This window comes from Physcomitrium patens, chromosome 1 (genome assembly GCF_059467195.1).
Source record: "Physcomitrium patens ecotype Gransden chromosome 1, ASM5946719v1, whole genome shotgun sequence".
Lineage (NCBI taxonomy): Eukaryota > Viridiplantae > Streptophyta > Bryopsida > Funariales > Funariaceae > Physcomitrium > Physcomitrium patens.
The window spans coordinates 27,641,101-27,666,050 of NC_143410.1; the positions used below are offsets into that span (position 1 = coordinate 27,641,101).

Genomic DNA, 24,950 nt, shown 5'->3' on the forward strand with positions numbered 1-24,950 from the left:
TAGCTATCTATCTACCTCTCCTTCAGTTTGTGTGAAGAATTGGGGGTACTTTAGGGTGGAGTCGGTCACAGTGGTCAAATCAGTATTTGACTTGGGATTGTGAAGAAGAGTTGAAAGCAACCATAATTGAGGAGCTCATTGCTGACTTGGAATGATTCAAAGTTGGGACGATCTTTTGTTCCACATCTCTTAGAAGAAACTTTAAATGGCATAATCTGACTACTCATGGGTGTCAGAATATTTTGCAAATTTTTTTAAAAAAATTACTCAAATTCATTTTCCTGTGAGAATATATGACTGGTTCACTTCAAGTTTAAAACTGAAGAATCATACCTTATATTTCTTCAAGAACAGTCAAAACCCTCTTTAAAAACTACACATCACCTTCCTCGAATACACCCCGCAAGGGAAAATTGAATACTAACTTATGACCCGGTAAGTAGACGACAAACTGTAGACTATCCAGTATTCCAAGGAAATGAAGAACTAGACTGTGATGCTGGATTAGACCCCACCTTGAGGTGTGAACGGAACCCCAAGTCCCTGACGTGGCCAACGACGCATTTTCGGGAACGGCGAGGCCTCATCAGTCTCCGTCGCTCAGGGTTTATGGGCCTTGCATCAGGGTTTTGTCTACCGGAGATTTGGCGTTGTTGATGGAGCGAGGCGAGCGCAGGTGAAGATCACGAAGGGTCTGAGGTTGGAGTTTGCAGGTGTAGAGGCTGCGATCACAATGAAGACGGTGGTGGGGAAGGTTGTGTCTAACAAGATGACGAAATCCATCGTCGTCGCGGTGCAGCGAATGTGGCAGCACCCTCGCTACCCTAAGCTCGTGCGCCGCACTTCCAAGTTTATGGCTCATGACGAGACCAACGCCTGCAACATTGGCGATGAGGTGCGATTATGGGTCCTTACCCTTTCTCGGATGTGATGTTTTCGTGGGTTTTTGGATAACTAGGGCTTGAAGCAGAGGACGATTTTGCGGTTTGGTGTTTATTGGAGCAGTAGTAGATTTTGAGATATCGTTTCGGGTTTATCGGACTCGCAGGTGAGATTGCAATCTTCCCGGCCTTTGAGCAAGCGTAAGCATTGGATAGTTCAGGATATAATTCGAAGAGCCAGAATCTTCCAGGCTCCGGATGTGTCACAGATTACTGCAGCAAAGTTGGCGCAATCGGAGGCTAAAGCTGCGTCGTCTACGGCCCCAGCCTCAACACCTTCTACCCCTGCTAGCTAAATGGACGCATGTCGTGAAGAACGAACGATTCTCCTCTAAAGAGTTTAAGTTTCACCCCGAAGATGCTTAAGATTTAGGCTCGTACCTGGTCGATGGTGATGCTCACAGTTCAGGATTTCGAGTTGCAAGAGCAGGTTACCCACTACGATGTCAGATATTTTTTATGAATAGCGAGGGATTCACAACTGGGGTACCCCACTGTACCTTAGGCGAGTTAGATTCTTTGTAAATGGCGTCGTCTTCCAACAGTCGGTCAGGATCTCTTTCTGGATTGCATTTCTTGGACTCGCGAAGGTTTTAAAAGCTTGTTTGAACCTCTCGTTAAGTTGATGTCTAATTTAGATACCAATGAAGAAATACGATCATACTATGTGCTCTGGTGATATCCCAAGTGAACTTGTTGTATTCCCCTTTGTATGCGGTATGCTGTTCAGTGGAATCGTTGAAACAATTAAAGTTGCCAGGAAGCAATTGTGAACCATTGATGTTTTATGTTCCAAGCTAGAATTTGAAACTGTGTTTTTTCCTGCAGCCGTAGGCGGCTGAAGGTGGCATAATTGCTGAACACCACATGACGATTGATGACAAATACCAATTGCACGTTGTGGTAGGTCACGAAAATCTTTTGCTGCTGACCCTAGAGCAATATGCAACACGCTTTGTTTGAAGTGTTTCGAAAATAGATGAGTGAAGCACTGTTGGAGGTATAGTAGGGTCAAAGCTGTGCACCTGCGCTTATCTTCACCAAAAGTAAAGCAAGATGCAATTGAATACTGGAATGATTCGATCTGAACAATTTGTGAGAGGCATGGATCAGTATAGAATGGACAGCTTATATGGGTGTTGTCCTTACACGAGTTTGGTAGAGTGCTCTCTAATGGAGTCGGTAAAGGTGGTACTAGTTTTCTTTTAAATAAATATTACAACTAGGGGGTCTTAAAATTCAAGGACAAGGTGAAAGGTCTCAACTTTGATTGGTTGAAATCAAGAAATCTGACTTTGTGGATTTAATACTCAAAAAAAACTATTTGTAAGTTAAATGAAGAAAAGATGAGTTTGAATGTACTTTTTCATAAATATTTCTTTCTTTTGGAATTTCTTTTGGTTTTATTTCACATCATGAAGAGGTTTTTAGAAAAATTAAAGAAGTGTTCATAGAGATTCCTAAAAGTTAATATAATTTTTTTAAGAAATCAAAATTTTAATACTTCTCATAATTGTTAGAATCAAGGCATGACTTGACCTATTCTAACTTCTAATAAGAAAAGATGATTTAATATCCTTCATGGTATCAATTCACTTTATACTATATTTTAAAGCCAAGTCTTTCAAAGGAGAGTGTTTTTTTAATCAAGTATGAGATTTTTCAATGATGATCTTTTAAAGTGAGTTTTTAAGTAAAAAGACCTTGCAAGATACATACATAATAGTTGTAATTTCAGTTGTATATAACAAAAGTACAATCATTTGCTCTATAAAATTGTTTGAATTGTGGGAGGATAGCATTTTGAATATAAAACTATAATTGAGGCTTTTAAAGGCTTGTTTAATAAATGTCACATGTGAGGAAATGTAAGGAATGTATCTAAAGGGATAATAAATTTTTGAGGCTCTTGTGATTTGTGTATCATGCATGTAACCTCTATTACACTCTAAAAAACAACTTTGTGAGTTTATCACCTATACCAACAATATACTAATGGAATCTCATGAATCTTAAATTTCAATGAAATCAAGCCTTCAAACTTCTTCAAAATGTTTTTTAAACAAAGAATAGAAGCATTATATTGATGTTTGAAGATCTCATCTTTATAAAAATAAAAGAGTGTTTGTAAGTACTAAAATATTAAAGTACTAAAATACCAAAATAAATATTTCCTACATGTAATTTTTTTCAAAAATATTAAAAATATTTATTAATTAATTTTAAAAAATATTTTTTTTGTTTGTTAAGTTAGAATTTTTTATACAATAGAGAGAGACATAAATGTATGTAACTTCTAGAACATATAGAGAAATAATTGTCAAAAAGAATAAGATTACAAAACATAACCTTTAAATGATATGAATAATCAATTCTTTTTCTTAACACAAAAATTTATAGTAATTTTTTCAAATATTTTAAGTCTTTATATTAGGTCTTAAAAAACTCGTGTAGACAATGAGATGAGGAGAAGTCAACAATCTATATATTTAAAAGAATCAAAAGAAAAACTATCTATAAAAGTAAATTATTATATTACCAAAAAAATAAGTTATTTTTTTGTTATTAAAAAATAATATAAAAAATATATATTATTTATATTAAGATATATATTGATTCTTTTAAAAACAAAAGATAATGAATGCCATAATAAATAATATATTATTAGTTCTATCTTTATGAATCCACATTTCATTACTAAGTTAATATCTTTAAGACAATAAATCACATTTCTACTTTATTTATTATATTCCTCATAATTATTTATTTATTTTATTTTTATTTTTTCTTCAATAAATTAATAAATTTATTTATTTTTATTTGATTTGTATATATATATATATAGAAATATAAAAGTGACTAAGACTTTTATTAAATTGATCCATTGTCAATACTATCATTACACCTCTCTATTCTTTGTCTCCCATCTCTCATCTCTAACTTCTTGTCCTCTATTCCAACTTCCATGTTTCTATTCCCAGCACTCGTTTCTTGTCGACCTCCCTGTTCTTAACACTTGTCTCTCATTTACAGACCTTTCATAGGCCAATTCAATCATTTGAGCTTTGGAGTCATGCTCATGGAACCCTGCAAGATCATTGATAATATTGGCAAACTATATGCTAGATTGGAATATGCCTCTTGCTACAAACTTTGAGTTTAGTTTTTGTAAGCCGCTAGCAAAAGTACTAGCAAAAATTCCAATTGCAAGCTGATTATTACTTTCTTTAGATCTTATTTAACCTTATGATATCGATACAATCAAATGCGTATTTGCAATAGGAACAAATCTTTGTTGTAGAATTGTAGGAGTACCAATGATCCTTAAACGGCCAATCTATTTAGGCATAAAAATATTTTCTACACTATATAACCTTTGTGATTGATATATTATAAGTATTGCCACTCAGCAACTTGGCTTATTTTGTGATCAATCATGACCTTTTGTCACGGACATACTCATAATTACATATACAAATAGATAGAAATAAGTAAAAGTAGGTAAAAGTAAGTTAATTCTATAGTATTTGATATGGAAGCTTCCTAGAAGCTTTATAGATGCTGCTTTGACTTCATAGGTGTCTTTAATTGTCTTTTTGGATTAGAAACGTGGTCAACAAGTTGGCCATGTGCCACATATATTGTTAGCTTGAAGACTGAGCTAACTATATGGCCTACACGTAGAAAAACTTGCCTTGTAAGTCAAGGCATGTGTTCTACAAAGTCAACATATATTGGAGGTCCTATAGAACGTCGCCACATAGTCCTACTTACATAGTATATATAGAGACAAGAGTGAAGCCTTCTTCATTCTTGTCAACTCCTTTCTTGCTTCTAGTCTAATTTCAAGGGTCTGTAGTTTTCTTGTCTTTTGGCAATAGCCATTCCAGTTTCTCTTTCAATATACATACTTATTTATTTATATTTTTTTACCTTTCTTTGAGTGAAGGCTCACTTGTCTGAATTGCCTTTTCATCGAGTTCTTCTCCTTGAAAAATTGAAAAGAATACACCTACAATATCAGAGCTTTGTCTAATCTTGATTAAGAATGGATTATCCTTTTTTCTTGATAAGATATAAGCATATTAGAAGTTACAAATTACCCTCTTCTAAATTGATATTGTCCTTAGTATTTTCTTTGTTCTCAAGTCCTCTCTTCTATTTGTCTTGAGCGATATTAGACATCTTTTCTTTTCTAAGTGTTATCATGGCAGAACTTATTAAAATGAAGAGTGCAATGGCACAAATGTAAGAGCAATTGAGGGAGTTAATCCTTGTAGTTCATCAACTCAATTTACCACCACAATGAGCAACAAGATTGGTAGAAAGTGAAGATATAGAAATGGTTGGAGCTGCTTTAATATCTGCACCAAATCATGTCTTTTTTCCTATGGTAGAACGCCCTTTCAGTGTTAGAGAACCAAGAATTGTCCTATCTAAGAAGTTTGATGGCACCAAATCCAAGTTTCGAGGATTTATCAATCAAGTGTAACTTATGATTGAAATTCAACCCCAAAGCTATCCAACTCTATGATCGTAAGTTAGATTCATTGGTACGCCTCTTTCAAGTTCAACACTATCATGATTTTCATCTTTTCTTGAACAACGAGATCCAATATTGGATAATCTAAAGGCTTTTCTGGTAGAGTTTTGATCCATGTATGGAGAACATGATGCAATTCGTGTTGCAACCAATAAGATCTATATTTTACGACAAGGCAATCGATCAGTAACGTTGTATGTTTCACAATTTTGATAACTTACAACTGATATCAAGTGGGATGATGCTGAATTTATTAGCCAATTTCTCTATGGATTACAATATGAGGTAAAAAAAATTAATGTTCAACTTACCTGATCCTCAAACATTGAGTCAAGCAATTGACTTTGTTGTAAAGTGCGACAATCGCCTTTTTGAATTTCGATCTGAAAACCGTACAAGTGGACCTCAACGTTACTATAACTCAATTGCAACACCAACACCTCTTCAACACATACATTCGGAAGTAGAAGATATGTAAATTGATGCAGTATGTTTCAAACCTCTTACTGAGCAAGAAAAGACTCGTCATTGTCAAGAAGGATTATATTTATATTGTGGAGAATCAAAATATACTATTCAATATTTTCCAAAGAAACGACGTAACCACAAAATGAGGAGTATGGCTATCAAAGAAGACAATATGTCAAAAAACGAGTTTGTCTAGTTACAATAGGAATAGTGCAGCTAGAACCTTGCACAACATCTAGTAAAGGTCTTATCCTCTCCTTAGAGCCCTTTCCTTGTTTTACATTAAATATTATTTTAGGACCTGAATATTACAAAGCCTCTGCCTTAGTAGATTCAAGATCCTTAGTGTGTTTCTTACATGAAGAATTTACTAAAAGACATAACATATCTTTAGTAAAGAAAACTAAACTTGTTCATGTAGAAGTCATAGATGGTCGTCTATTGTCTTCTGGAGATATTACTCATGAAATCCTTCCTATAGAAGTAATAATCAATGGTCATAATAGCTTTGTAGTATTTAATATCATTAGATCTCCCTCTAATCTAGTCATTTTAGGTTTATCGTGGTTACAAAAAATACAACCCTCAGATAGATTGGATTTCTCAAAGTCTCAATTTCTCTACAAGTATAACTAACAGTATAATTAATGAAGTAAAGAGTCATAAGTCTACTTCAATTAAACCCATATTTATAGGTGCAAAAACTTTTTTGTATGCTCCTATGAAAGAATCACCATATATTATTTATGCTACACCCATTTCTACTGGTGAAAAGACTTCAAGTGGCATTCCAAGCCAATATCAAGAATTTTAAGATGTATTTGAAAAAAAGAATGCGGATACACTCCCGAAACATCGTCCCTATGATTGTTCAACTGACCTTCAAGAAGGAGCACAACCACCATTTGGACCAATCTATTTTTTATCACAAAATGAGTTGGCTGAACTCAAGGAGTATATTGAAGAAAATCTAGCCAAGAATTTCATACGCCATTCTAAATCTTCGGCAGGAGCTCCAATTTTATTTGTGAAGAAAAAAGACGGATCATTGTGGATGTGTGTTGATTATTAAGGACTCAACAAGATTCCCATCAAGAACAAGTATCCAATACCTTTAATATCTAGACTTCTTGATCAGCTAAATCAAGCTAAGATCTATACAAAAATAGATCTTCGGAGAGCATACAATCTAGTACGCATCCATGAAGGAGATGAATGGAAGACTGCATTTTGAACTAGGTATGGATATTTTGAATACAATGTCATGCCTTTTGGACTTACAAATGCACCAGCATCTTTTTAACATCTAATGAATGATGTTTTTCAAGAGTTTTTAGATGATTTTGTGGTTTATTATCTAGATGACATCTTGATCTATTCTAAGAATCCAGAAGAACATGAACTTCATATTCATCACGTGTTACAAAAATTAAGAGATGTAGGACTCTATGCCAAGATAGAAAAGTGTGTATTCCACACTACTCAAGTCGATTTCTTAGGTTACATCATTTCAAATGATGGACTTATGATAGATCTTAAGAAAGTTCAAACTATTATAGATTGGAAGATTCTAAAAACGATAAGAGATGTCCAATGCTTTTTGAGATTTGCCAACTACTATCGAATCTTCATCAAAGACTTCTCTCAAATTGCAGCTCTACTTACAGGTTTGACTTGTAAAGACAAACTCCAATGGAATCAAGAAGCGGAAGTTACTTTTAAATCTTTGAAGACAGTGTTTGTTTCTACACCAATCTTGTATCGTGTTGATATTTCCAAAGCATTCTTTATGGAAACAGATGCATCGGACTTTGCTCAGGGTGCGGTTTGTCACAAATGGGAACAGATGACAAACTTCATCCACTAGCCTTTCATTCAAGAAAATTCTCAGCAGCAGAAATCAATTATGAGATCCATAACAAAGAACTTCTTGCAATTGTAGATTCTTTTCAAGAATGGCATCATTATCTAAAAGGCACTTTCAATCCAATCACAGTGTATATGGATCACAAGAACCTTGAGTATTTCATGTCAGCACGCTTATTAAATCGTCGTCAAGCTCGTTGGAGCATGTCTTTATCAAGATTCGAGTTCATCATTACTTATCGACTAAGAAAATAATAAGGTTTGTCCGATGCCTTATCTAGACGTTCTTATCTTGCACCAAAAGAAAGAGATGCAGTTTTTGAGCAACAAAGAATGGTTCTCTTGAAGCTGGAGCAATTTCATCTTCGAGCAATAAAATCAACATTGACTATTGATTTAACTTTTCTCAAGCAAGTCCAATTAAGTATGTCCTAGACCCTCTTGTTCATGATATCAAGAATAATTCTTCTAAATGTAATGATCCCTCTAAATTCGAGTTCAAGAACAACCTACTCTATTTTGAAGGACGCCTATATGTTCTAGAAGGAGAAACACATTTACGTGTTCTTCAAGCTCGTCATGACTTCCCAGCAACAAGATATTTTAGATACAATAAAACTTTGGAGCTGATATCTAAGGATTTTTGGTGGCCTCAAATGTAGAAGGCAGTTAAAGATTTTGTACAATCATGTGATATTTATTCAAGATCAAAAACTTCTCGTCATCGACCTTTTGGACTTCTTCAGCCATTATCCATTCTAGAACAACCATGGTCTTCTGTTTCTATGGACTTCATCACGGATCTTTCAATCTCAGGTTCTTATGATTCTATATTCAAGATAGTAGATCGTTTTACTAAGATGGCACATTTTGTACCATGTACAAAATTTACCATAGGTGAAGAAACAGCTAAGCTCTTTCTTGACAATATCTATTGCTATCATAGATTATCCAAGGATATTATATCAGATAGGAGAACTCAATTTGTATCAAGATTTTAGTAGAATCTTTTTAAGATTCTAAAAGTAGATATAAAACTATCTTCGGCATTCTATCCCCAAACTGATGGACAAACAGAGAGTGTTAATTAAGTTTTGGAGCAATATTTAAGATGTACCATTAACTATCAACAAGATGATTGGACAACTTTTTTGCCATTGGTAAAGTTTGCTTACAATAATACAATACATTCTTCTACAAAACAAACACATTTCTTTGTTAATTATGGTTATCATCCATGACTTGATACTTTTGACTTTTCAAAAGTTGATAATCGTACTGCAAAAAATTTGGCAATTCATTTGTCAGAGCTACATGCAATGATGAAGGCGCAGTTAAAAGAGGCTCAAAAATAACAAAAGGTCAATGTGAATGTCTATCAAAAGGAACAACCACCATTCCACTTAGGTGATAAGGTATGGCTACTTTGTCGTAAGATCAAGATCACTCGTCCTTCTGACAAGTTGGACTATCAAAGGCTTGGATCATTTTCTATTTCTGCACAAATCAATCCAGTTGTATATCGTTTACATCTACCAGAGTCAATGAAAATCCATCCAGTATTCCATGTGTCTTTTCTTAAACCATACAAGACAGTGGACATACCAAGAAGATGACAAGCTCCACTTCCTCTTATAGAAATGGACAATAATGAAGAATTTGAAGTAGAAGAAGTCTTAGATTTAAGGCGGCGCCAAAATAAATTGGAATATCTTGTCCATTGGCGCGGATATGATATTAGTGAATGCACATCGGAACTAGTAAAAAATCTTACAAATACAGCAAAGGCGATGGAGTCTTTTCATCGACGACATCGATTAAAATCAAGATGAAAAACTTCTTTATAAAAGAAACAACATCTAGGCAAGATAACATTCTACTTTCAATCGTTATTTGTAACTTTTTTGTAGTTGTGACGCTCAAGAGATGGAGAACCAACAACCAATGGATTGGACTCAAGAGCCTTCATTTGCTGACCTATCGAACGAGACATTATGATTGTCACAACCTTCAAGACGACACAATCGAGATGAAGATCTTCAAGAACAACATATTCTCTCTCGAATAGATAGTGAGTTACAACGCGTTTGGTATCACGAATTGGGAAGGGACTCCCGATGTTTGGTGATTTTGCTAGAGGTAGGAATAATTACTGATGGTGTTCCAAATATTATATTTGAAGGAAGTTATGAAGGCCTCAACAATGATCAAATAACTGGGTGGTCTTTTCACCTTGGTATGGGACACTACCGATGGTTGAGAGGCCTTATCAATCATCTTCAAAGAAAACAAAGATCAGAGTATGTGACGAATATAATTCGATGCATCATAGATTTCTTCAACATATGATGATCGCTCCTCATAGAACTCGTCCCTAGAAGAAGGAATAATGTCACGGACACTCATAATTACATATACAAATAGGTAGAAGTAAGTAAAAGTAGATAAAAGTAAGTTAATTCTATAGTATTTGATATGGAAGCTTCCTAGAAGCTTAATAGATGCTACTTTGATTTCATAGGTGTCTTTAATTGACTTTTTGGATTAGAAATGTGGTCAACAAGTTGGCCATGTGCCACACATGTTGTTAGCTTGAAGACCAACTTAACTATGTGGCCTACACGTAAAAAAACTTGCCTTGTAAGTCAAGGCATGTATCCTACAAAGTCAACACATATTGGAGGTCCTATAGAACGTCGCCATATAGCCCTAGTTAGATTGTATATATAGAGACAAGAGTGAAGCCTTCTTCATTCTTGTCAACTCCTTTCTTACTTCTAGTCTAGTTTCAAGGGTCTCTAGTTTTCTTGTCTTTTGGCAATAGCCATTCCAATTTTTCTTTCAATATACATACTTATTTATTTATATTTTGTTACCTTTCTTTGAGTGAAGGCTCACTTGTCTGAATTGCCTTTCCATCGAGTTTTTATCCTTGACACCTTTTCAATTTTATGTACTCTAAGTATTATATCATGATCCATAGTTGATTGCTTCACATTCCAATGTAGTATAAATAACATGATAAGAGAAGAAATATGTGTCTAATCAATAGATATTCAAAATCTACTTATGATTCCACCAAGTCCAATAATTAATTGATTATTGTATAGTAAAAATTAAAATTACAATGAATGAGCTTTGAAGCATACTTATATAAATACCATTTACATCAAAAAGATTTTTCAACATTCTCAATCCTTCTTCTTATGGCTCGACATCATCTAAATTATGATTGTTATTCTCTTTTGATATATCCTTATTTAAAACCTCTTCTTATGAGTTCTTATTTATTTTTTTATTTTTTTATTTTTTTATCTCTGACTATTATTACTTCTTGAGTCATACATATCTTTACCTACATTCTTACTCTCTTCATCCTCTAGCGAGTTGTTACTACTATTTTTTACAAAGAGAGTAGAAGTTTCTATTGCAGCATTCTTTTGTTGCAAAGTGAAGAGATCTCATATGTCCCTTTCTTTAAAAAAACAACACTATTGTAGATCATGAAGAATCCTATTTTTTAGAAAATGCTTACAATTCTACTGATAGTAGACTTTCTCTTCAATAGTCTCCCAAGTAATCAATCCATAAATAGAGACCAGACTTTAAAATCCCAAATTTAGGACATAAGACCACAACCTATACAATCCTTAACTTCTACTAATTTTGTAAAAAAAGAATCCAAAAAATCATAACAAAAATAATTCTTTATATAATCACATTGATAAACATAGCATATAATAGTATTGAAAAAACAATTTGGTAGTGAATACAATACACTTGTCACAATTAAATATATCATAGTAATACAAAAGTATACATACATCAACTTGCATCCACTAATGAATCAAGTCTAGTTTCCTTAGATTCTAAATACTTAAAACATCCTATATAAGTAGTACAAAAAAAATTGATATACAAGTCAAGCAATATGAAAGAAAGCAATAATCAAGGTGAATAAAAAGGCAACAACAAAATACAAAATAATATAAAAGAATGAATGAGAGTAAAGACAAAGAATGGTGAGAAGCACAAGATGATTGAAGCAATAGAAGAAGGCATGGCATAGTAGAATGGACAAGGAACAAAAGATGCATACTAGAAAGAAGGATAGGAAGGTTGGGATAAAAGATGAGAGGCTAGGAATAGAGATGAGGAAGTTGGAATAAAGAATAAAGGATTGAAAATAAAAAAAAGAGAGACAAGAGACAAAGAGTCATAATGATGGTATTGATAGTGCATTGATTTAGTAAAAAATTGAATCATTTTAATATTTTTTTATATTTAAGAATATATATATATATATATATATATATATATATATATATATATATATATATATATATATATATATATATATAAGCTTATTAAAGTTACACCTCCATTTTTATTAAATCATTTAAATTGTATTACTTTCATATCTCCAATTCTATTTGCAACCATTATCTCTACTCAATATCATATTATATAAAGTCTTATTTGAAAATACACCAAGAACCTAGTTATAGAAGGTAAAAGAGAATTGCAACAATAAGTCCTAACAACTCTAATAGAATCATATATAAATTATAATTGAAGCTTAACAAACATAATTAAATATTTATCACATTCAATTAAATTTTTAAATAAATTATAAAAGAAATATAAAAAAATTATAAGTGAATCCTAATTGAATCCTAATAAAATCCTAAAAAAAATTTAAAAAAATTTAAGAAAAATCTTAAACAAATCCTAAAAAAATTCTAAAAAAATATTAATCAAATTTTAACAAATCTTAATCAAATCCAAGTCTAATCCTAATCAAATCTTAGAAAAATTTTAATCAAATTGTAAAAAAATCTTAATCAAATCCTAGAAAAATTCTAAACAAATTTTAATCAAATTTTAAACAAATTCTAATCAAATAAAAGCCAAATTCTAATCAAATCCTAAAAAAATCTTAATCAAATCTTAAATAAATCTTAGTCAAAGTCTAGACAAATTCTAATCAAATTCTAGAAAAATTTTAATCAAATTGTAAAAAAATCTTAATCAAATCCTAAACAAATTCTAACAAAATCTTAAATCCTAAACCAATCCTAAATCTTGAACAAATTCTTATCAAATCCTACTATAGTTTCAAACCTCCATAACTAACAATCAAACTATTGATTTCAATTCAAATTTTTTATACATCTCAATAATTAAGCTAGCAACAAGTACATATGTTTTTAGAAAGATCAAATATACCAAATAGAAGATAAATTCTAAAATCCACTTAGGTATTGGCTAACTTCCTTTTCTAATCTTGATATAAATCTTTCTAAGCCAAAATTTCTTAATTATATTGTTAAATACCTTTCAAAATTCACATATATGTTTGTAATCAAGTCTAATACCTACAAACATAAATTTCACCTCAATTCAACTTGAAAATTGCTAAAGATCTTAGAAATCCTTTTTGACCTTCAAAACCTCATTTTTGATACTTCAATCTACTTGAACTTTTACAATCTTCAATCTAACTATTTGATTGCACTCAAATTTATAAAACACAATGAAAAAAAACTTTAATTGCAAACCTAAAAATTATCACTTGTCTATCTACTATCAAACTCACAAAAAAATTCTAAATGTAAATCTTTTTTTTATTTCACAAAACCAGATTCACCAAAAATAACTCTAATTTTGCAAAGTCATTACAAAGTCATTACAAAATCATTAAAAACTCAAATTTTCCAAAAAAGAAATGCTTAAAAAAATCTTATAAAGTCTTTTTTCAAATTGTACTCTTTGATTTACCAAAGAACCCTTGAGTTGCCATAAGTACAAGATTTTATGCCTTAGAATCTAATTTTGACTATAGTTGGCAATCGGTCTTTTTTGAGTATCAATTCTTATTTTCTTGAGATAATTTTTGCTAAAAACAACTCCTAACTTCTTTGTACATATTCTTAAATCATTTATTTTTTCTAATCTATCATATTTTATCTTATTTATGGTCCTAAAAAATAAGTAAAAATCCATATTATAAAAAAGAAGTATTTATATTTTTAGTTTTACTACCTTTTGACTATTTTTTTTTCTAAAATAATTTATTATAATATTTTGAAATAAGATCTTCTATAATATAATATTTTCTTCACTTTTTTATCTATTAGTCATGTTATTTCACAATACCAAATCCCACCACCTCTATCTTAATCTCCATCCTTCCTTATTTCAATTCCACCTCCATCTTGATTGCCATCTCTTCTTGTCTCAATCCCACCTCCATTTCTACCTTATGTCCATTCTTCCTATCTCACCTTTCTTGTCTCACTCCATTCACATTTTTTTCATCTTTCATCTTTTCCATCCTCACGCTGTTGTCGTGTTGTGGTTTAGCTACTATGTGAAAGTAATACACATATATATATTTAATATATAATTTATTATACAATATAATGAGAGTTATGTTATTAGATTTTTTTTTGGTTAAAAAATATAATTAGATTATTATTTTGAAGAATTAGTCTAAAAGAGCTACTATTGAGATTATTTTTTTATATTGATAATAATTTTTATATATTTAGAGCTACTTTTATTAGACATTGGTGATTCTTAAAATCTTATTTTATTTCTTTTATTTGGTGTTTAGAGCACATACTATATAAAATTTATTACAAAATAGACTAGAGAAGGATTTTGGTATCAAAAGAGGTAGTTAGGTCATTCATATAGATGAATAGAGATAGATGATAAAAATCTCCATTCCTATTGGCCAAAAGTTATGTTTGATGGGCTTCAAGGAGGCTACTTGAGTCCTTATTAAGAATTAGAGTTATTTTTTTCTATGACATTTCAATATTAAGGCTAAGATTAGTAAGTTTAGGTTTCTACATATGATTTTGGTGAGAATTTTGTGTAATTTGGAATTTTTATGAAAGAGATATAGATACTCAAAATCAAGGTATTGATTTTGTGTACATTATCATTTTTTAGAGTATTATGCACATGAATAGAAAGCAATGAAGGATTGGCAATTGAACTTGGAGAGAGAATTTTTTTGCTATATTTAATATGTATTGTTTAATATATTCTAAGTTAAAATGAAGGAGATATTGGAAGTTAAAGTCACCACTTGGAATCTAAGAGCAGCAAGTAACCATATTTACTAGTAGTTGTATTTTGAACTATATCTCAAGCAATTTGATAAGATTTTGGCTTAAAATTTTTAAAAATATGTATTATCATGTTATTTAGCTATATACTAATTTTTGTGGTATTTAAATTTTTTATTTTTGAGATATGAAGAAAATAGTACTTAGATGCTTGTAAATTGGAATTTAGAGTACTTACCAGGATTTTTAAGATTAGCAATAAATTTATGATTCATTCTATTTTTGATAAAGCTTAAGAATAAATTCTACATTATCTAGAAATTTTAAAAAAATTGAATAGTCAGATCAAGAGATATAAAATTCTATAATTTGGAAAAAAAAAAAAAAAAAAAAAAAAAAAAACCATATAGAAAAAAATATTTTGAAGGAATTTTGATACAACTTAAGCATTTTATGTAAAATAAGGGGGTTTTAAAAGCCAAGACTTTATATCTATATATACATATATATATATATAAAAAAAATATATATATATATATATATATATATATATTAAAAATTTATATATAGAGCTATAATAAAATTTTGATATAAAGATAATTTTTGAAAAAAAATTATGGATTTTCTTTGAAATTAATGTCTCCACCTTTGTCTCTATCCTCTCCCATCATCACTTAATTTTAAGATTTAATGAAAAATTATATTTTCAAACATGATGAATATTTTAGATTTTAAAAGAGATCTATCTTTGATAGTAAGTTGCTAGTATTTAGTCATGTTATTTTATTATAATTTAATTTAAGAAAAAATTATATCAATATTTAATAAAAAATATTTATCTTATTTATAATTATTTGTAATATTAAATATTATTAATGCTATAATTTCACATGTCTAATTGTATTTAATTTAAGTTATATTTATTTATATGATTAATTATTTTATGAAAAAAATCATAAAAAAAAACTATCAAATACTTTGATATTTGCATATTTATAAATAAATATCTTGTATTATTTAAAATATATATTAAAATTGAAATTTGATTTTAAAAAAAAATTAATAATAATAATAAATATCCAAATTTTAAAAACTTATATAAAAGTAGATATTATTAACAACCTTCTTTGGCCAAATTTCTCTCATTTTTTCTATATTGATATTTGGTAGAAATATGATGGAAACGGGGATGCAGACTAAGGTGAAGTGGAGATAGGGAAGGTAGGCACGAGGTAGGAGTGGGATAGAGAAGGAGATAGGTATGTATGTAGAGGTGGGTGGAGATGGGGTTGTAGGGTCTGGGTGGAGATGGGGTTGTAGGGTCTGGGTGGAGATGGGGTTGTAGGGTCTGGGTGGAGATGGGGTTGTAGGGTCTGGGTGGAGATGGGGTTGTAGGGTCTGGGTGGAGATGGGGTTGTAGGGTCTGGGTGGAGATGGGGTTGTAGGGTCTGGATGGAGATGGGGTTGTAGGGTCTGGATGGAGATGGGGTTGTAGGGTCTGGGTGGAGATGGTGGTTGGAAACGAGATACATGAATAAGAAATGAGGGATATGGGATGGGAACATGGTAGTAGAGTCAAGGTGAGAATGGTGGCTGGGAACATGATATCAAATAAATCATTTAGTGGGAAGAGAGAATGTGGCTTTAACAAGTCTTTATATATATCTTCTCTCTCTTCTAATTTTAATATAATAAAAAAATATATATTATATATATATATATATTTCCTTTGATAGTAATTTTATTTTGTTTTTATTTTATAATACATGTTTTCGAACAATCTTCTTCCATAAGAAAGGACTCTACAAGTGTTATATACTACATGGATATTAATGACAAATTCACTTGAATCAAAGAAATTTGTGTTCTTCTAAAAAAATTATATAAATAAGAAATATTAACAACTTTCTTGTAATCCCAACCACTTTTTAGTACATTGTATCTTTTTTGATACCTTTAACCAAATTGATTATTTACAAAGTTTAAATTAGGAAGAGTATAATTATTTATTTATTTATTTATTTATTTATTTTAATTCTAATCCATTGAGGCACCACAAGTCTTAGGCATCATTATAAAGTTAATTTTGACATATGATATCATAAGTCCTTCTAAACATGATATATGCAACATTATATAAGTTTTTTGAACAAGATGTGGTTTTTGTTCATTTGTTTATTTTTTTTTGAAATATTTATTCATTGGATCTTGAATAAACCAATACAATTTTGATAAACATGATCAAATAATTAATTTTAAATTAAAAAATCATTTAAAAATAATTTATGGTCATTTTTTAAAATCAAACTATAAAAAGAACTTCTATAAAAACTTAATTGCACAAAACATATATAAGTAATTTTATTGTAATTTCACTTCTAAAATGTTTTTAACATTTGAATGCAACTTTAAAGTCATGTTTTAAGGCAATTATATAACCACCAACAAAATACATATCTGTGAATAGTCAATAAATATTAGGTGTTGTGGTTGGCTGCAAGGATCAATAAAGTAATTAAAAATTTATTCAAATTTGAAGTATTCTGCAAATATATTGCAATATGGTTTGCATCTATTATTATTGGTTTTCCAGATTTATTAATATTTTATTGTTTTAAATTTACTTTTGACATTCAGTTAAGGCCTTTACGTTGAATTAGTGTATTAATTAGAATTTACATACCTTCACAGAAAATGTTTCAAAAGTTCACATGGAATTCACACAAGATACTTTTGAACATCACATAGAAATCTCATATTACAATCAGGTAATATGTTCAAATGGAGTTCATAGATTTATTGACATCCCAGGAGACGAATTAAATTTTGGATAATCTATTTTTGTGCTCAACAGCACTTCACCCTTCAAAGCATGTAAATAAATAAATGAATGAATGAATAAATGGAGAGACGCCGAGACAAATGCTTTGTCTTGGGACAATAGCACTCGTGGAGGCAAGGTCATTCATGCGATCATACTTGTTACTAATATCAGGAGTTATGAAGCATGAAAGTGGAAGTAACCAATGCTGTGTACAATTTGTACACATGCATTTTACACTACCAGATACAGCCATCCTGACTTTGTGAAGCAAGAGCGCTGCTACCTGGACACAAATGTTTTGAGGTGCTACGCAGCACAACCTGCATCAGAACTGTCTCTGATTGAATGTTCTCGACAGCTTTCCTTCCTAGCCTGACTGATGGCCTACAGATGATGGTAGTTTCGAAGACATGAGAAGATTACAAAAATGAGCCACAGAGACAGGAAGCAGAAGGAAGAAACCCACGCCCACTTCCGAGGTCCTCCCAGCTCTCCTCCGAAAAGGAATCTCCGTGCGATGATAACAACTAGGCAGATAGCAAAGGTTACAAAGAAAAGAACTAGAGCGAAGCCCAGGCCGGCAGAGGGCACTCGAAACTCTTCTTTCAAATGAATCCAGTTGTAGAAAGATTGCATTAGCCATGGAATGCCGATGCCCACGTACACGTTGATGCAGTTGCTGGAATCAATCGCCAGTAGAATGTGGTAAGACTTCAAGAGACTGTTTATTAATGTTACGGGCATCGTAAGAATATGCGTATGGATCCACTTCAAGCATGAGAAAGAGAACATTAAGCTTTAAGAAAAACACAAGAGCGAAGAAGTATGATATGCACCTTGCATTGATGTTAGCTATGGCTGAATCTGCCGTTGGTTGAATTTCGGCAGCGATTTTGCTTGCTATTAGATCAGGCAAGGAGGTACCGGCTGCCAGGACCGTCAAGGCCAGAGTGTATTTTGAGATACCTGTTAACATGAAATTAGCTATTAGATTGGGTTCTCCTCGACAGAACGGAAGGAAAGAGTATTGTAAATTCTTTTTGGATCAAATTGCTCAATACTCTTCCAACACATACTAACACTAATTAATTTCACCTCGTGAACCAACGGAGAGAGTGGTTAAGGGAAGGTGACTTGGTTTGTTAGTGTTTACCTGTAACGCAACCAAATAGATTAGTCAGTTTGATCAGGAAACAGGCAATTACTGTAATGTGTGCCAGTGCACACAAGAAAGCCGCCCATCCATGTAACAGGGAAGGAGGTGGAAGAAAAGCAAAGATAAAACGCCACGGTAGAGTGATCAAATAACCGATAAACTCGACAGCTGTCAGCGCCAGATTCTTCCCACTGTCGTCCACTTGCCCCTGGAACTGCATCATTTTGCAATACCATTTGTGACTTAAATCAACTTAATCAAAGACGCACTTTATGAGTTCTACAAATACAAAAACTAGTTTAGTGGCTTCCATCGCCAAGTTTGTGAGACTTACGACAATGACGTCAAGAAATTGCTTCTTCCAGGTGGAATAAATATAAGTCCACATGGAGGTTTGCTCGTATATATCGTAGGCTAATCGCTGCTTAAGAAACTCTTGATTGCTCCCTGGATCATTCTCGTCTTCTGAATACCATCATCAAAGCACTTCAGTAACTTAAAAATTAGGGCTTGAGAGGAAAACAGACCAACGTTGAACACTGCAGAATCAACCATTAGCGAAACCGAAAGCAGATAACATTGTTCTCACATTACGAACCAATGCTCACCATTTTTGTCAACTGCAACTGCGACCTGCTGCCATTCAATCGGCTTGATCGGATGATCATCACATGTGACCCTGTTCCTAATTTCTTGCTTAGGTTGATGCTGCAAGTCTACTAGCTCCCATTCAGATCTATGCTGCTCCAAGTCGACTCTGAAGCCATACGTGCGTGCTGGATTATGTGTAAGCATGATTGTTTCGAGCGATCAAAGGTGCTAATAAAGCAAAACTAAGACCAGAACATAAGCACAGAATAAACAGTTCTCCAACTCTGATGATCACACAAGTAGGAAGAATCTTACCTAGGACTAGAAGAGTACGCAGTGGACTGATCGTGTACAGTCCCATTATGAACTGACAGAGAAAAGTCCTTCAAGGGACTCCATGAAACATGCATGCATGGCCAAAGAGGCCGGCAAAAGTTTCCCCAGCCTTTGTCTTGTATATAGGCATGGGTCATAAGAATGGGAAACTGAAGAACTGTGCACATAGCCTCCCATGGCTCCACCACGTTGGGAGAAGAAACCTGAATAAATTGATCCATAAACTAATCAGAAGACAAAAAAACAGGTAAATTACTACACACTACAAATTCTTGATGCATAAAACGATCAGGAATCTGAAAATTCCAAGGTTGTGCTTCTCAACTCCATTTTTACTGCTTCCGAACCTTGAAGCCCTCACTTACAACAAACAACCCATAACTGCTGTCATAGGGAAACAACTTGAATTAATCAATGATTTTCCTCTTACAAAATCACCTGCAGAATAATTGCAAGCCAGACGTAGGCCCAGATCGACCAAGAAAGTTCTACGATCCAAACTCCAACGTTCTGAATGCGTTTCACAGATCCAGCTTTTGGGACAAGAACGCATACGGCCAAAATTGGGTATAGGTTGAATGCTGCAGAGCCAACAATAGTTTCCGGACCTAAGCCTGCAAAGCAATATTTCGATTTTCAGCTAATGATCACCACAGAGGTTGTATACACGCCTCCAACAAAATAATAAATAAATAAATAAATAAAATAAAAAATCCTAGTTTATTGAACTCACATATTCAGGGGGAAAATGTCGTAGTGGAAAAGAATATGGAAATTTCCCAGTAATTCACAAACTAACAAAACAACGAGACCCAGATTAAAAGGTGGGCACCTGCATTAGTCTTCTGCCCAATCTGTTGGATAGCATCAATAATAGAAAGCGATATTTGAGGAGCACTGGTCCCCAGTGCTAAGAGAGTGATATCTGCAATCACTGGATTCCATACCCTCACATGCACTACTTCTTCACTTCCTGATTCGTCGTTGTGACGAACAATCTTCCGAGTTCGATTTGCAATTGTTCCCATTGCCTGGAAATAGACATAAAATCCTTGCATTCAATACAAGTTTTAATACACAGTGCCGCCTACGAAGGAAAATTGATCCACTGTAGCATCATCTACAACGACTGCATTAAATAGTATGAGAATTTGACGTAAGTAGGTACACAGAGCCCCCTGCCTGCATGAAGAGGTTGGTGATAGTTGCCAAGCCCACGAAGCAGTAAAGAAGACATAAACCGTAAAGAATCGCGCGAGCTGATAGCCACCATGAAGGCTCTGCTTTGAATATTATATGGTTTGAGCATAGTTCAGCAGTTGCATTTACTGCCGCATTTGCAAAGTGATTTGTCCATACTCCTGGCGACGGATGTGCAGAAATGCTAGCATTGGTGAAACCTGCACAGTTTCGTTAGTATAGAACAGAATTCTTCAGGAAGTTTGGGCAGCCCTAGAAGAGCAGCATACGGAGAAAGGAAGCATGCGTGTTAAGTAAAGCTCAAAAGCTATTTAAGATGAAATAGAGAGAAGCTACATACCTGCCATAACAAACAATGGAAGCACCCATGAACGTGATTGAAACTCAGTCCCCTACCTCATCTCCGTCTACCTGAATGAATTGCTGCAATTTCGACCATGTGAATACTTTAGTTCTACACCAGGAGATGGTCTTAATAAGATACTAAATTACAAGGATTGATTATCAGAGGTATTCCGAAACCGAACCAACAAAGCTAGGGTTGAGAAGAATTATGATCCTAAATTCATTGATGATAGAACAAGCATCTTTTGTATATTACGAAGTACTCGATAGCGAAGATGGATAGTGCGGTGAAGTTGTAAGAATCATAAAATTGTAGACTTAAAGCAACACGACCTCCATCAGCATGGAATACACGTAATTAACCGCCATCAGGCTCAAACAAGAGAATCTCAGAAAATTAAATACGCTGACGGGCAATACAACTGAAGTCTCCACGCGGCGGATTAACAAGATTAGCTGTGATCCTGGCCTTGTACCGACTAAAAAGTCCAACCCCCAGGAGCTACGCAAATACTACTGTGCGAAGGATGCCACAAAGGGCACGTTAAACTCCCAGTGTAATAAAGCAATTGAAGGCAAAAGTACCGATACAATTGAACGCCTACAGAGATACAAATATTCCACACTTTCAGGGCTCGGAGCTCTAGTGGGCCGCAGCAGGTCACGCAATAATGCACATTTTCGAACAATACTTTCCATACGGGAAACAAGTTCCGATCATGACTGACTGCCTTCCCGTAAACCCGATTGGATGATTGAAAACTCGGCTAACGTGTCAAGGTTCGGAAAGAAACGGAACTGTCTGGATTTGGATATGGTGATCTGAGAGGCATCTGGAACAGTGAAATCCAATGATGAGTACCATATCGAGTGAAGGCTAAGCACTGAAGATGAATTGACCAGGTCGGAGTGTGTAGTAGGCGAAAACAAGGGAGCGGAAGGAAATAGGTCGCCTACGGAGGTAGAGGGACAACTCAAACAGACTGGTAATGCGAAGCCATCACATAGATCGCGTGGGTAGAAGGTTAGTTCACAATGCATGCATTACGAAACTCCCAGCCACCCAAAGCGACAAAAACCCTCTCTCTTGTGTACTCAGTCTGTATGCAGGACCTAGCGGTGAGTATGTACGCAACAGAAGGGACACGAGCCTTGCTTCTTACAGATCGCTTTGATCATCGTCATATCCACGCCTGCTCTTAGACCCTGCACAAACCTATACCCCGAGCCCTTTCTTAGCGTCAGAGCTCCACTTTCTTGCAAAACCTCAGATTAAATTACAGAAGCCAGATCTCATAGAGTCGGTTAGACATCGGCGCGACGAAGTTTTATAACGTGATGCCTCTAAAATTTCCAACACGCAGAAAATAATAAACGTTTGACAAATACCTTTAGATCCCCAGACTGAAACCTGCTGATCCCTTCAAAGACGCCGGCATGTGAGAAGGTCCACGCCCATCCAAGTGCACAGCGAGAAGGGGGAAGAAAAAAAAACTGACTTCCTTGGTTAAGACGACCAAGATGGATGGCGAGGATTGGCAAAGAGGACTGCATTCGGATGCAATTGTCAGAATCCGAGAAACGCGCAAAGGAAAAAAGAAAATGCCAGCATGCGAACTAGCCCCCGCCTGAATTGCTCAACGCACATGGAAGCCAGACCTCGCACACAGGTGCCGCGAAAGAGGCGCTGAGAAGAAACAACTGAACTGCCCACACCAAGCAAGTCTTCGCTGCGATCAACAAGGAAACAGATGGCCCACAGCGCACAGCCCCCAGCACCTCATCCGCGACGTAATGCGCGGATAAACCAAAACGCTGGCAAAAGTGCACAACATTTTCTAGCTACTCATCGAACTTTTCCGACAGAAGTGCAATTGAGGGCTTCAGTAACCTTTCGCAGATCTCACCCCAGAAAACTCGGCTTCAGTAAAGCGTTAGTTGAGACGGGTTCAAAAATGACAGCGCAGGCACGATTGATTGACAGTACCCAACAATCATCTAGACAGCATCCTGGATGATCAGCCGCATGTGAGGGGCATACAAACCATAAAGTGGTTCAATCCGTTTCCGACGCATCATCGCTCTCTTCACTGCACATCTTGTGGGTGGAATATTTGGCGCTTTTCGGAGCTTTCTCAACGAAGCACGTTCCTCGAACTTTTGCTATGTTTTACTGGGTCACAGCTAATCTGCAGAATTAAGTTTATCTGCATCGTTTTTCCCCGACATGAAAAGAGAACCTGAATGATAAAACAACGTTCCGCTTCAGCAGGATTGGATTCGCATTCGGTTCAGAGTGTGGTGGTCACTGAGGCGGCGCCGCATGATTGAAGGGGCGTGTGGAGAGCCATGGACAGAGTTTGCATTAGTGAGAGAGATCGTGTAACAATTGCAATTTTAAAAAGCTCATCTAATTTGCGCTCGTCTCAATCAGAGAGGCTCTTCGCTCATCCGATTTCGACTCACGGATTTGGCAACGAATAGCTGTGTTAGTCAACATGAGGAAAAATGATAGAAAAAATTAATTTGATTTAAAAGTGTAATTTGAGGATTCAATAAAAACAAGAAATGAGATATGGAAAATAAATATTGATACAAATTTTGCAGTGATTATCAATTCAAATATTAGAATCCAAATTTTTGATCCCAAAACCGTGTCAGATTGAGATAGTTTGATTTGCACAATCTTTGCATGGGTTATATTAAGAGAACAATTTGATGAGTTTTTAAATTTTTCTTTGTATATTATAATTAAAATGTAATTGATTTTGGAAGCATAAAAATAAAATAATAATTTAAAATAATAATGATATTTTAAATAATGACAAGTCATAAATTGTTTTATCATATAAAGTGTTAAAGCAATGGCATATAATTTAAAATATTAAATGGCATTATTTTCTAAAAAATAATTAAATCTAATATTTATAAATAGAAGCATAATATGATTTAGTTGTCAAAAGAATATTAGTATTAAAGGCAATAATTTAAGAAAATAATTAAATAAAAAATTACAGATAATTATATTATAAAAGTTATTCTTGAATTTATATCTAAAAAATATTAATGATAATATTTTTAAAATAGAATTTAAGATGTAGTTTTTAATCAATAAAAATATTTTAGAGAATCATGAATGAGATATCACACTAATAGTTTAGAATATTATAACTAACTTCTCAACAAATGTTAACAATAGAATATTATAAATTATAAAAATATAAATGATTATAACAAATTAGAAACTATAGTAAAAGAATGGCAATGCCAATTTTAATTAAGTAGAGAAAATAGTAAAAAAATGAAATGAATTAAAGTATTATATATGTATATATGAGCAAATATATACTTGTGTGATCAAAAAAATAAGATACAATTAAAATAATAAAATTGATTATTTGATTGTATATAATAGATAATACAACAAATTAAACTAGGATTTATAAATTATCTAATTAGTATTGGGACAAAAATAGGGTATAAAGAATTAAGCATGTGAGATATAAATGAGTGCAACAACAAAAAGAACAAATTGCAATTGGATGAGGGTGTGAACAACCACAATAACAAATAGAACAAACTACAATTATGGTGTATA

The 24,950-nt window shown here is 33.4% G+C and overlaps 2 protein-coding genes across 6 annotated transcripts; one reads left to right on the forward strand and one right to left on the reverse strand.

The window, feature by feature from the left end:
* Positions 1-628: 628 nt before the first annotated feature.
* On the forward strand, positions 629-1,633 carry LOC112285812 (uncharacterized). Its single transcript, XM_024527018.3, has 2 exons — positions 629-895; positions 1,049-1,633. Exons 1-2 carry the CDS (start codon positions 734-736, stop codon positions 1,235-1,237), a joined length of 351 nt encoding a protein of 116 aa, XP_024382786.1. The 5' UTR covers positions 629-733; the 3' UTR covers positions 1,238-1,633.
* A 16,231-nt stretch (positions 1,634-17,864) lies between these two features.
* On the reverse strand, positions 17,865-23,398 carry LOC112278802 (magnesium/proton exchanger 1). Of its 5 annotated transcripts, XM_073538294.2 has the most exons (13): positions 23,012-23,160; positions 22,742-22,900; positions 22,516-22,568; positions 21,348-21,430; positions 20,990-21,207; positions 20,640-20,838; positions 20,246-20,421; positions 19,787-20,010; positions 19,489-19,637; positions 19,215-19,345; positions 18,878-19,094; positions 18,561-18,690; positions 17,865-18,403 (listed from the first exon to the last, which is right to left on the reverse strand). In XM_073538294.2, exons 4-13 carry the CDS (start codon positions 21,352-21,354, stop codon positions 18,109-18,111), a joined length of 1,746 nt encoding a protein of 581 aa, XP_073394395.1. In that variant the 5' UTR covers positions 21,355-21,430; positions 22,516-22,568; positions 22,742-22,900; positions 23,012-23,160; the 3' UTR covers positions 17,865-18,108. The 5 variants fall into 5 exon arrangements, with proteins under 5 accessions (XP_073394395.1, XP_024368409.1, XP_073394406.1 ...); XM_024512641.3 differs by having other exon boundaries at positions 22,742-23,398; XM_073538305.2 differs by having other exon boundaries at positions 22,489-22,568; positions 22,742-23,328.
* Between the last annotated feature and the right edge of the window lie 1,552 nt (positions 23,399-24,950).